The sequence below is a fragment of the Alosa pseudoharengus genome, unplaced genomic scaffold, assembly GCF_046254945.1.
Source record: "Alosa pseudoharengus isolate Yale_2024_CS ecotype anadromous, Long Island Sound unplaced genomic scaffold, YU_APseudo_1.1 YU_APseudo_1.1_scf_25, whole genome shotgun sequence".
Taxonomy (NCBI): domain Eukaryota; kingdom Metazoa; phylum Chordata; class Actinopteri; order Clupeiformes; family Clupeidae; genus Alosa; species Alosa pseudoharengus.
This window is the reverse complement of record NW_027468696.1, coordinates 2,152,370-2,166,834: the sequence shown is the minus strand read 5'-3', so window position 1 is coordinate 2,166,834 and position 14,465 is coordinate 2,152,370. Positions and strand designations below refer to the sequence as shown.

General features: G+C 40.7%; 1 protein-coding gene across 4 annotated transcripts; it reads right to left on the bottom strand.

The window, feature by feature from the left end:
• Positions 1-1,640: 1,640 nt before the first annotated feature.
• Positions 1,641-8,488, bottom strand: LOC143099220 (sialoadhesin-like). Of its 4 annotated transcripts, none has more exons than XM_076262308.1 (9): positions 8,428-8,488; positions 6,125-6,199; positions 5,493-5,852; positions 4,540-4,791; positions 3,329-3,556; positions 2,864-2,948; positions 2,645-2,681; positions 2,304-2,530; positions 1,641-2,121 (listed from the first exon to the last, which is right to left on the bottom strand). In XM_076262308.1, exons 2-9 carry the CDS (start codon positions 6,180-6,182, stop codon positions 2,091-2,093), a joined length of 1,278 nt encoding a protein of 425 aa, XP_076118423.1. In that variant the 5' UTR covers positions 6,183-6,199; positions 8,428-8,488; the 3' UTR covers positions 1,641-2,090. The 4 variants fall into 4 exon arrangements, with proteins under 4 accessions (XP_076118423.1, XP_076118425.1, XP_076118426.1 ...); XM_076262310.1 differs by having other exon boundaries at positions 2,304-2,527; XM_076262311.1 differs by having other exon boundaries at positions 3,329-3,577; positions 4,609-4,791.
• Between the last annotated feature and the right edge of the window lie 5,977 nt (positions 8,489-14,465).

Genomic DNA, 14,465 nt, shown 5'->3' with positions numbered 1-14,465 from the left:
CATATCAATATTTTGTTGTCCTACTGTACCGTATAAAGTTGCAGAGGAATCATATCATATCAATAATTTGTTGTCCTACTGTACCTTATAAAGTTGCAGATGAATCATACCATATCAATAATTTGTTGTCCTACTGTACCTTATAAAGATGCAGATGAATCTTAATCCTGTCAGATGTGTGCAACACGTTATTCTCATCGCAATGCTGAAGCAGAACTCTGCTTTTATAGACGCTGTGTTTTTATCTTTGAAACATCCAATGAGCGCAGACAGCAAGAGTACAGTAGTTGAGTACTTCACAATGTTCAGTGAATATTTCTCTGATGGCCTTAAAATAGCAGATTCTGGATGTAAATCAGAATTGTATTATTAATGTGTCTTAACTGTTTGAATTGTGTTTTTTACTGTAATCATTCTGAAATTATGTAGCTTACCTGAACTGTGAGATGTTATGGTTGGGAGAATACAATAACTGCAAGATTTACCAATCATACAACTTCATATGGTAGGACAACAAAATATTGATTTGATATGATTCATAACAGATTATTCATCAAACAGCCCAAATTACAATTTAATTATATTTTGCATTAATTGTGTTTTCCCCAACCAAACTAGTCCCTAGTTCAAGTAGGAATGATAACCAAACACATTCAAACAGTTAAGCCACAATAATACAATTAAATACTGTATATATTTTTGTCACTGCAAAAAGTTATTCCCTCAGCAACAGAGGTTGTGTTGTTTGTATGTTTGTGTGCGAATCAACCAGTGTTACTCTTTGCCCAACTGTGAGCACACAAGGTTCAATTATGGTCAGTGTGACCTAAATCTCTGGGGCAAACATGCCTGCACTCAGAAACTCACTCACCACAGCAGTACATGTGTTGCTAGCTGCTAGTTGGTTTATTTTTGTACTTCCTGTCTCTGTGTGAAAGCTGTTACAAATGGACGGTTACAAATGGTGGACCCTGTAAGACAGTGATATTGGCCTAAGAGTAAACTGAGTGAAGTCACATTCAAAATAACATTTTGTTGAACTCATAGAGAGACAGTACGTTATGTCAAACCATTCAAACAGCAAGAATAATACAATAAGTGAAAGAAGAGACATGTGGAAGGAGAGACAGAGGTAGTGGGGGTGGGGGTGGGGCAGTAATGTGGAGTTTGTCCTTGTGAGGTGCCCAACAATAATAGGCGGTGGCAAAATGTTATGTTGCACTTCTAAACTTAACCACTAGATGGAAATATGGTGTTATACTGACAAAGATGCTGACACACAGGGCAACATATCAGTGAAACACAGCCACTCAGCACCACTTGGGTTCTTAGTGAATAATTCAATTGAACATCTCTCTGTATTACCATTCTGGTCTGTATTACCATAGAAATTGATGTTCAAACCATATCAGTACATTTAACTTACTGTAACAGAGGTACTCTCATAGGTCTTTCTCAGGTTGCTACCGTCTTGTGTGTGTGTGTGTGTGTGTGTGTGATTGTGTGTGTGTGTGTGTGTGTGTGTGCTTTCTTTCAATCCAAATAGCCAATATGGCTTCTAACCCCAAGAAGCCCTGACCCCTCATGAAGGTGTAGTGTGTATCTGCACAACATGACTAAACTATATTCAACTTCAACAATTTATTTCAATAAAATGAAATTTTATTTTATTCATATGCAACACAACAGAAATAGCATTACATGCAACAGTGATACACAATTTGATGCAGATTTAGTGGAGGCATAGGGGGAAATAATAGTTAATGTATGTTTTGTAATGGCTGTAGAATAGCCCCTTAAGATAGGGAGAAGAAGAGAAAAGAAGAGATGAGAAGAGAAGAGAAGAAGAGAAGAGGTCAAACCCAGAAAAGGAAGCAGTGGAGATTGTTTTAGGCCCCATTACAGTTAGTGGTGCCCCCTACTGGACATGTATACAGCTCAGTCATTGTTTCATTTATGTCTATTCAGCAAAAGCACATTTCAGATGCATCACAGGGGGGAAAAAATGAAAAGGTCTTCTCATCTCAGGCTTTGCTGTCCCCCACACTAGCTGGGACACCTTTAGACTCTTGCTTCCACACTGCTGTAGATCAGAGCTCCCCCTCAGGTTGGTCAGGAGAACTGCAGGACAATATCAGGACAGTGACAGGGTACTTAGTACTTTACTTGTCTCCCAAAATGCCACCCATTTTAATAGAGGATTTTAATGTAATTTGGAGAAACAGACGAAAAGTTACTAAGAGAATGACATCTGATGACATTTGTTTTTTTATGTTTCCGGCATTTGTGGGTCAAAAACTCACCACTGTGTTGCTTCGGCTTTTTTAAACTGCACACTGGCATACTGGACATCATCTTCTCCTCCTTCTGCAGTCTGCCTGTTGTGTTTGAACTGGACACTGGCGTACTGGACGTCGTCCTCCACTCCTGCAGTCTGCCTGTTGCCTTTGGGCTGGACACTGGCGTACAGGACATTACCCTCTGCTCCTCCTGCAGCCCCAGCACTGGCTGGACAAATAGCCTGATCCTGCTGAGACGATTACAGAAATTACATTATTCTACAGCCTATGTTATGATGTAGGGGAAACATAGTAATTCATGAATTGCATATTTTTACGCTAAGGATAAAGACATGTCACCTCACCTTTATCTTGATGTGTCTTTTATTCATCCTGTGGTGCCTATGAAATTGAAGAGAAATTAAATTAAATGTATTTAAATGTAAATAAATAAATACCTACAGTACATATACATGAACTCTATCAGTACTGACCTGTGGTGCCTGTTAAAATGTGATGACTCATATTAATGAATCAAATGGCAACGTGAAAGTGACTTTGTAGCAGAGAAGATCAGTACTGACCTGATCCAGACCAGCACACAGATCAGACCTGCAGCTCCACAGACTGAGACTCCTGCTACCACATACAGTACAGGACTACGGGCTCCTGTGAGGGACAAACAGATCAGGGAATTACTGAGTAGTCTATAAACAGTAAAGTGAAGTGGAAACTAAAGATTGATAACATTCTATGATTCTCTCTCTCTCTCCCTCTCTCTTACACACACAGACACAGACACACACACACACACACACACACACACACACACACACACACAAACATACCAGGGTGAAAAATAAACTCTTTGCTGGGATCTGATGAATAGGACCTTGAGACATGGAGTGAAAGAAAGAGAGAGCAAACTCTCAAAAAAGAGACAAGGAGATACATAAGAGAATTACCCATACCTGTGTCTGTGATGGAGTGAGAAAGAGAGGGAGAAATTGAAATACAGGAGGAGACAATGAGATGAACGAGAGAATTACCCAGATCTGTGATGGACACAGCAGTAGAGTTCTCAGCTCCATATTTGTTCCTGGCCTCACAGTAGTACTGTCCTCTGATACTAGTGATGCTATACTGCTGTCCTGATCCTACTGCAGTGGACTCATTCACCTTAAACCAGGTGTAGGTCTCCACTCGTGGGTTGGCATCACTGCTGCAGGTCAGAGTCAGACCAGGACCAGCAACAGCTGATGTGTTCTTTGGAGAAACTGGTGAGAAAGAGGGGAAACCTGTTGAGTATTAGTATCCATTATTCATGCGTTCATGCACTTTACTTGCACTGTGTACTTGTACTGACTGGCGCCATCTGAGGTGGTGATGGTGGATGGGGGGGGGGGGGGGGGTCATTGGGTTTTATGCACCCTCAAAGTTAATGTTGGGGGTAAATATGCAAGTTTTGTGCATGGGGTAAATGTTCTCCAGACCATGTCCGACCAAAAAACAAGGATATGGTTCAAGCGAGAGATGCTCTACTGCCCATCATCTCTGTGCTGCAACGTGGAACAATCAACAAGGGGTTTGACTCAAACTTCATGCAACTAATAAAGCTGAGATGACATTAAAACACAAGAGTACTACAAGTCCTTGTTGCATCAGAATTTAGAATTAATAACGGCAGTTTGTCCTGCAAGTTGAGAAATTAGTTCATATGTGGCGGAAAGAAGTAGTTCTACAAACAAGACAGTTTTAGAGATTAAAACAACATGAGCAGATGAGTACGTCTTAGGCACATTGACCAGGATTTACATAGCATTGAAGACTTTCTGGGTTTTACCAAACATTTGCCGACACAATGTTTTCTGTTTTTAATGATGGACTAACTAGAATGGGTTTTTCCCGGTCTAACCGCAGAGGGCAATCGGGCAATCGGGCAGCCGTGGCCTACTGGTTAGCGCTTCAGACTTGTAACCGGAGGGCTGCCTGTTTGAACCCCGACCAGTAGGAACTGGAACCTGGGGAGTAGTGAGGGGTTAGGTGCCTTGCTCAAGGGCACTTCGGCTGTAGATGTGGGCATGGGAGAACAGTGCTCAACCACTTCCCCCGACCCACATTTTTCGTACTGGTCGGGGATCACCACGGCTGTCCCATTATTCTTCATGTGCTTGGCAGAGCAACGCCTTCTCAATAGTGCTACTATTAGGCCCATATTTATTTACAGTACTTGTATTAGAGGAACACACTTCATACTCACACATTACATTGAGCTTCACTGGTGTAGATGCAGTTTTATTGTAGCCGTTTAAAGCACATGTATAGTCACCTTCATCCTCAATTGTGACACTGAGAAGCTCAAGTTCATGTCTGTATCTCTGCTTGCCAGTTACAACTTGTCCATTCTTTCTCCATAACACTTTGTGCTTGTCCATCTCATTGCAGGCACTCTTGCAACTCAAATTCACAGCATGACCCTCGATCACTAGTTGAGGAACTGTCACTGTAAGGTCTTGAAGCATTAGAAAAAAATAGAATAAAATAACAATGAAGATATTTGAATACAGATTGTGGTGGAGTGTTGTCACAGTTGAATATGCACTACCAACCAGCCTGGCTCTTTGATGTTGTGGTCAAGCTGCAGGTTTAGTACCCCGAGACCCAGGTGTGAGGTTGGGCGGGGTCACAGCTCTCTCCCTTCGCTATAAATGGTGTCAGAAGTGGGATGGTTTGCTGTGAGGCCATAGGTGGCGTGCCAAATGTGTGAGTCATATATGATAGCTTGATATCCGTGTGTGGGACCCTAGAGATGCGTGAAGCACTAGTGTGTGGGGCACCCTGGGATGGGAGAAGTACAGCTGGTGATGAGGGATGCCAGTGTGTATGAAGTGCATGGGCACGCTTCCTGAAGGGAAGGGCAGTGTGACGGAAGGGGGGGGGGGGCAGTGTGACGGATCCCTACAGTTGAATACACTTGAGTCCCTACAGTTGAATACACTTGAGTCCCTACAGTTGAATACACTCTCACAGCCATAACAACAAGCCTGGATCTTTGATGTTGCTGTCAAACTGCAGTTTTAATACCCTAGAGACCCGGGCACGAGGCTGGATCCCTTCACTACACAGATATTCAAACTGTCTCAAAATCTTAACATAGTATTTTGTAGGCACATGATAAGCAGGAACCGGAACCATAGGAATAATCTTATTTACCTGTGACTGTCAAATTGATCTCAAACTTGCCTTCCCTTGTCTGATTGGCATTCTCAGTCTCAAAAATGGGTCGATAACTTGAGCTGTCCTCCTTCTTCACATTCTGTATTTTCATTGTGCAGTTGGTGTCATTTTTCCAGAAATATTGAACACGACCTTGGTACGCAGCATTCAATTTCAGATCAGTAGGTGTTTTTCCTTCCTGGGTTGTGATCCCCCAGTAGATTTTAGAGATGGTGAGGTTACAATAATTCTTGAAAGAGCAGGATATGACCACTGATGATCCTCTCACAGCACAGATATCTGTATTGCTGTGAAGCGCTGTTGACCAACAACTTCCTCCCATATTACTGAGGACAGCTGCAATATATATAGTTTATTTTACAGTGACATAGAGCTCTGATAATATCTAAATCAGAAATTGTAGTTTTTCTTCAAATACATATGAATGTGACAGAGACACAAGGGTGATACCATCACTTTATGTTAATCATATTCATTAATTTATTCAATTATTCTGATCACATTTCTCTCAGATATAATGCTGACCTATGGACTCAAATACCACAACTCTCTTAAAATGTCCAGTAGTCTACCATTATCTCTAAATGAAGGAATATAAAATGGCGCACCTTGGCTGATGGTCAATACGAGAAACACAACCACAGGGAGTGAAAGTGTCAGTTTCATCTTCACTTATGCTCTTCCTGTGACAAATTAGAAACATATATTAGAAAATACTCAATGTTAAACTAAATAATCTCTAAACAATTTATTATAGAAGCACTCAGGTGTTGTGCCTATTCAATTATGGTGGGCAGGTGCCCGCCCAAAATCACAAGATTTTTTTTTCTACAGTGGTGCTTCATTTCAACGCATTGTTTTTAGCTAATTCTTTATTACTATTTTTTAATGTCCATTACAATGGACGCCTCGACTAAATAGGTGTAAAATGACATGAGGACTTAGGGGAAAAACACTATATTTTTTACATATAGTATTGAAAGTAATAATCACATATGACTTAAACATTTGGAACTGGATGTTTGCATGTGTAAATGTTTTTATATGTCTATGAGCAGGTCAAAACATGCACATTAACTAATGTACCATTTAGCAAAATGGACACACTATTTAGTAAACCGAGCACACATTTGACTGAATTCAGTGCACAATCTAATAAAATGAGAGCACGATTTAGTAAAAATGACGAAACATTTTAGTAAAATGAGTGCACATTCATCCAAAATAGCTGAAATAAATAAAAAATGCATTCAAAATTATAGCTTGGGTCTTGAGGATATGTCAAAACATTGCCTGGTGAGTGCCTAAATGAGTGTTGGCTAACATCTCCCAACACCTGATGTCCATTGGGATGGACATTAAACTTTGAAAAAATCCTGTACTACACTGTTATGAAATATATTCAAACTAACTTCAAATATCATCACCTGCAATGGTTAGAATTATACTGAGTGCAAATTGGTTAGGCTATCATAAACATAAATTCATATTTATGAGGGGAAAAATGTGTTTACTCCTGTTCCTATTTAGCTTCAGAGCCATGCTTGTCTTGTCTGATGTCTGAAGTGCTCTCAGATCAAGTTACAGGCCCTAACTGCATTCTGATGGGTCATCAGGATCCAATCAGTTACAAAGCATAATTAAAATGGTGAAATCACAGATTTTCATTGGTCTAGACCCAAAAATATGTCATGTCCATTCCAATGGACGTGGGGTCTGAAAGGGTTAATAGCTGGTGCTGGTACTGAACCGCTATTGGTTGATCTATGTTCAATAGGCGGGACTTAGCAAAACAAGATCCTTATGAACTGTCTGTTAACACTGCAAGGAGCCTAGCAGCCATCCAATGTAAATACTATGAAAATAGGCCAGACTACTAGCAGTGTCTCATTGAGGAATTAGCTTAGCATAGCCTACATTCAGCTACCACAGAAAAAAAAAACTCACATTTGCCTGAAGGGTTTTGCAACACATTCATGACACAATGTCACCCACAACCACAGCTTGTGAGTGTCTGCAAAACGAGGTGCTATCTCGCACAAACTACAGTAAGAGCAATTCACACATACTAAGAGGCAGTGAAACTAAACCCAGCGCACATCAGTCTATTCTCCCCATTACTGAATACATCTACAAAATAAAACACATTCGAGAGTATAAATATACAAATGCCTTGATGCATAATAATTACAGTAAATGTCCACTGTGGCCAAGGAGCTTGGTTCATGACATCCCATGACTTTTTTTCATGATCACTCAAACATCAGTAGGTGCAGGTCACCCATGACTTCTTGGCCACAATGATGAACAAAACAATATTTTACAAAGTTACTGATTACCAGTGATGGGAACAACGGCATTAAAAATAAACAGCGTCAAAACATGCTCTCACAACAACAATACCGTTATAGGCTATAGATCAAGTAATACGTCGCCTTAAGCAAGCAAAAGAATGCCTTTAAAACATTGTTTTGCTGGGTGTAGCGACAGGTCAGCAGTAGCCTACAGAGACTGACTGGTTATGAGAAAATTCAAATAAGGGATATTTTACAGACATTTTACATGACATATATGACAAAATAAAAATGTAACACAATACTTACTTGCCCTGATAACCAGATACTTTTATAACACTGTTCCACAGTGACTAACTCGGTTACTTTATCGTAGAAGTAACTATAAAAAATTACTTTTAAAAAGTATCATGCCCAGCATTGCTGATATATGCTTTACTGAACTTCCTCTCAGTCTTGAGAAACAGTAAAATCCCTTGTGCTGTTTTAATGCTTTGGGTGGTCAGACTGTAACACAGTCATTTACCATAGTGGTGCCCTAAAATAACATATCTGTCTATAGGTTGTGATACATGTATCTATAAATTGTAAAAAATAAGTTTGTTGTGAAATCTTACCATAAGAGGTTGTAGATTAATCTTGATCCTGGTGATATGTGCAGTCTAGGTTATTTTCAACGCAATGTTGAAGTGGAACAAGGCTCTTGCAGGCGCTGTGGTTTAACAGTAAAAAAAACAGCCAATGAACAGCAAGAGGGCAGTGGTTAACTAGTTGATAGCCTTCAGCGAAAAGCTCTCTGTTATGCTCAATGACACGGCCCATACTGTCTCACTGTAGATAATTTAAGATAATTTAAGAATGATAAACACACACACACACAAACATTTTTGCTCCAGCAATTTAATGAATTCAAATGTTTTTCTGTTGTTGTTGTTCCCCCTGTGCCTGTTTGGATGTTTACACGTTGCACTGCTGTGAGCACACAATGGCATGCTAAGGTCAGAGAGTGACCTTATTGAGTGATCACCTCTATCTAGACCCGCAGAAATAGTTCCCGATTGCCACACTGCTAAATCACAAGCATGCTCCTTCTACTGTATGTGATGTAGAAAAACTGGAGAAAGACTGCCAAAGTGTTTTTAATAATTTTATGGTGCTCAGGTTTTAGAATCAGAAGATAAGATAAAAGGAAACTGCTGGTCATCTAATGTAAATGTATTTGACTGGGACAAGGTCAAGCTGTAGTTTCTATGTTTGACCACATGATGGCAGCAGACTGTCAAGTTGCTTGCAGACCATAAATTGCCCTCAAAGCCATTTCATGGATCCATACAAGCCACTGGTTTCAGTGTAAACAAGAGCATCTCGTAATGACATAGAGTGCAGCTTGTGAGTGTACTTCACTGAAAGCAGTTCAAATCCATACGAGTTACGTACATGTCACCATTTCATCAGGGCTCAGTGATCAAGTTTCAAGTAAAGTTCAATGTTATGAAAATCCCCCTACTGGACATGGTATGCTACTACAGAAGCAGAACCAGAAGACTTTAGTCATATTTAGGCCAGCAGGAGGAGTAGTGGAGCAGGGTATGACCACTGATGATCACACAGGCTGTGGCCATGAGAGACCCAATCATCTCTAGGACAAATTCTTGCTCTACTCTTACTATGGATATCTAAAATAAATGCATTATTTGATATGATCTATACAACTGAATTACTTATTATGACCGCCGCGCAGCGAAGCGGAGGTAATATAGGTTTAGTCAGATTTTTTTTATTATTATTTTTTTATTTTTTTTTCGCATGTCCAAATTTCCGTCAAGGATCCCCGGGACACTGAAAGACCGGGGTAGACGAAACTTGGTGGGCATGTAACCCCATATGGATAGCATGGAACCATCGTTTTTCGTTTTGATCTGTAGCCCCCCCGCTGTACTGGACCCCCCGAAAGGAGGGTAGGGCAGACACAGTTTTCTGTGAATATCTTGAGAACCGTAGGGCCTAGGATGACCAATTTTTTCCGTATGTTTGCCTCCAGGGGTCATGTTAACCCATTCCATGTGCACACATGTGCATAAACAGATACACACGCACACACATACATTCACAGTAATCATACGTATGACACATACTCACACAGTAGACATATGTACGCATGCATGCACATGCACAAACACACATACGCAGGCAAACACACAAGCACGCACACACACACACATACACACACATAAACATAAACGTGTTCACGCACACATGCACACAATTCAAGAATTTCTCAGAATTATGAACAGGCAAGATGGAGGTGGGGTTGTATAAAATGAATTTTACATGTGAAATCTATGAACTAATCATGTTTTGGTACTTGTTGTCTAGCAGATACCAGTGAGAATTGAGTGTGGATAATGCAATTTAGTGAGACAGTTAGAATCATATAGGCCTTTCAGCGTGATTTATTTTTGTGGAAAAAATGTGCTGGACTGGGCGGCGGTCATATTTTGTACCGCTCTGCGGTACATCTAGTTACACTACAGGCAGTACAACACCTGAATGAAATTGAAAGAGTAATATTCCACTTGTTCATGCCACATACTGTATATAATTGTGATCTCATCAAAGTATCCAGAGAGTCGATGAGTACAAGCTTCATCATTACAAATGTTAGTTCTTGTAGCCAATAATGTATAATGCACAAAAGTCAAGCAGTTTTAAGCTTTTTGTTCGCTGGTGTCTGACCACAGACCAAAAGAAAAAGAGAGTGAACTACAGTATTTTCTCATGTGATGCTGACCACCACTCTAAAGGTTGAAAAGGTATGAACACTTTCTCTCTGAGTTACAAAACAAACACATCTGATCTGAACTCATTTATCTTTTAATAAGAAAAAGTGCATCAGTGAGTGCTGTTTTTATACAGTCAAGTGTCATTTCTAGTCAGGTGGTAAAAGCTAGAATTAGCAAGGCTACGAGAGGAGATAGTCTCTGAAGAGCTGTAGAGATGAAGAGATGTATGTTATGGATTGTATGCTAGAGCAATGGCCGGGTGGGAGAGCCTGTGCTTTGGGTGCCGTAGCTGTTCAGTCAAGGGTGCAGCGATCTCATCACACACAGAGTTTGTGTAGCAACATCTGCTCCAGCTGACCGTCAGAGCGAAAGGTGTAGGGCTAGATCTAATGTTTAGTCAAGGGCTAGCATTCCACCAATCAGATTGGTCATTGAGGCCGACTGCCACTGGACGTTTCAAATCGGCCACAACGAACGCCGATGGCTCCGCCGGCCCCGACTGTCCAACAAAGTCCGACGGCCGATAATCGGCTTGGTGTGTCCCGGCCTCTAAAGACATGTAGAAGGAGAGAAGCACATCAGACAGAGGACAGGAGGAATATGGGGGTCCAGTGGTGTTATGAATGTCCCCCTGCTGGGCATGATGTGCTACTACAATTCAATGTCACTCAGTCCCTTGTTTAGTCACTGATCAAAGTCCTTTTGGGCAAGTCCCTCCACTCGGCGGCCATATTGCCATGCACTTTGGGCACTTATTTGGCATCTATTTCAGGCAGAACTGTGCATATGCGCAAGGCCTCACGACACCAAGCTCACTCCAGCTGCGAGATCACTACAGATGATTGGCACAATGTATTCACAACACACCACATGATTGGCACAATGTATTCACATGTCGACTTTTGGCAGCAGATGGGGTGCGATATGTGCCAGACAACTGCCATATTGTTGTCACAAACTAACCCCATACATTTTATCGGGACATTCTTTTAATGCTGTGTCATTAGAAAGTCTCTATCTCTTCATAGTAATCATCACCCTAAGCTCTACCTCTGACTCTGACATGGATAAAAAATCATTCTTACACTACATCACATTACAATCTTTACTAACTGAAAATGAAAAGAAGATGGTAAACAGTAACAGTTGCATATATTTTATTTACAAAATACTGGAGAACAATTCTTTAAAATACAGGAAAATTATGGTATACTACAGAAGCAGAACCAGAAGACTGTAGTCATATTTTGACCAGCAGGGGGAGTAGAGGAGCTGGACATGACCACTGATGATCCTCTCACAGCACACAGGCTGTGGCCATGAGACACTGTTACCCAATCATATCTAGGACAAACTCCTGCATTACTCTTGCTAGGGACTTCTAAAACAAATGTATACATGATATGATCAATACGACTGAATTGAATTACTTAATACACTACAGACTTTACTTAAACAACACCAGTGAGAAAGTGTTAGAGTAACTGTCATTATCCACTTTTTTAATGCCACATAACGCTCTGGAAATAATAAAAGACTGCTGATGTCATCCTATGATTGCTAAGTGATATTTGGTCATATTCAAATTTGCAGTGATCTCTTATTTTCTTATCCAGAGCTTATATAATTATACAGTATATAATTGTGATCTCGTCAAAATATCCAGAGCGTCGACAAGTACAGGGTTCATCATCACAAATATTAGTTCTTATAACCAATGATTACACAAAAAGCAGGATTTTAGCCATACACAACAGAAAGTGTGTGTATGACTTCAGCTACATGCACTCCAATACATATTTCTGTCCTTGACTTACCACACGCAAAACCACACACAGACTGAACACAGGAAATAGCTTTAAGCTTTTCATTCGCTGTCAGGCTACTGACCACAGACCAAAGAAAAAAAGTGTGAACTATTTTCTCATGTAATGCTGACCACCCCTAGCCTGGAGATTCCAAACCCTGGTCATCTAGAAAGATTAAGGGTCTGGCCACAAACAGGGCCGGCGCTAGCCGTTTGGGTGCCCTAAGCACAAATGCTTGGTGGTGCCCCCCCCCCCCCCCCTTTTGATTGAACCATCATACAAAGATATTGCACACATTAGTCTAGTCTTTTAGGTTTATAGGCCTATGTGTCACATGTGACACTATGTGAAAATGTAAAATTCAAAACGCTACTTTACCTTTAAAAGAGGTCTAGGCACAATATAATAATTCTGTACATAATTTGACAACTCAGTCTGTGAATATGGAAATCTACAAACACTGAGATTGTGTTTTTTTTTTTTTCTAATTGCAGTTCCACCAACACATGTCGCCCTCTATGAACCTCTTGAAAATAACCACATAGAACAACAACTAAACTTATCTAAAGCTGTCTAATTTGGCAAAATCACATCACGTTCAGTTACAGGGTTTTTCCAGAGTTCACCTTAAGAAGAGCCATTTCCCACTCATCTAGGCCTACGTTATGAAAGTGTCACTTATAGCGTTACTTTTTCACTACACAATCAGATCGTTTGATCATAATTGATAACAAACGCCGAAAAACCGTCCTGAAATGCAAAGCAAACTAGGCTAATAGGCTAACGTTATCTGACTATATCTGATGGCTAAAAGAAATAGCAAGCCCAGTTTAAGCATAATCAGAAATACCATTGCTAGCAACCTGAGGAAGGATTATGCACCGATTGCTAACGTTAACAGAAAACAGCCGAGAGTTGAATTGCATTCAATAACCCATATCCATATCCACAACGTAAAATAACTAGCTAGCCAGCATCAATCAACGTTAACACTTGAACATGAACATGGCTAGTAGGAGGAGCTTACGTTACAAAGTTTAAAGCATAGACATGCATAGGCCTACACGCAAGGGCTACAAAACTAACATTTTTGTTTTTTAATTTAAAACATTGTCTTACCTGCAAGCGCCGCGCGAGTATCATCCGGCTGTCTCTTCTTTTTCCTTTTTTCCTCCCCCGACTCTTGAGGCCATGTCAAAGGTGTCTGCCTAAAGATTGAGGCGTAATCGAACAGACCACTGGGAGGTGGGGGAGGGGGGCACCAGAGGGAGACTGGAGAGAGGGCCGCACAGGAGATTCACCTTTTTCTCGACTAATTTAGTCTAGATCTATTACATTTGTATTGCTTTTGCATATTAACATAGTTTAGACATGTTTTATTTGTTATTTATACTAGTAGCCTATTGTGATGATTTTTCACGACCAAGATTTTTTTGGTGCCCCCCTAGGCACTTGGTGCCCTACGCGCAGTGCGTGATGTGTGTGTGCGGAGCGCCGGCACTTGATAAGGTAATGGTCCAACTCGAGGGGCAACACCAAGTGTGCATTTGAAAATCTCACTGCACGCAATTGGATAAGACTATACGACCAATGTTTACTGACTGATTCCGGACTTTGATGCTATTGTATAACACTACGACTCTCATCAGTTTACCTCGCCTTTGGCCCGCCTATATCAGATACACCGATGTGATTGGCACCCCGCGATGCAAGTGGCAAAGGTAACGTGCATCATTACTCATTGCCAGAGTGTCTCGCAGAGACAATTCAAAATGTGTTCTTGCGAGAACTCTGGATGTTCCAGGGTAGACTACCCCTGTAGAGGGTGAAATATATTTTCTTTGACTACAGATATAGAGTATGAACACTCTCTCTCTGAGAAGAGAGGAGACAAAACAAATTATTCTGGTCTTATCTCAGTTATCAATCTACCATCGAATCCAGTGCCAATTTGATTGCAGGAGTCATGTAATGACAGGGACATAATGAATCATGTGCTACTACTGTACCAAAAGCATTAATTTATTACAAAACCATGCACCACGTAGCATTTTATCTGTGAAA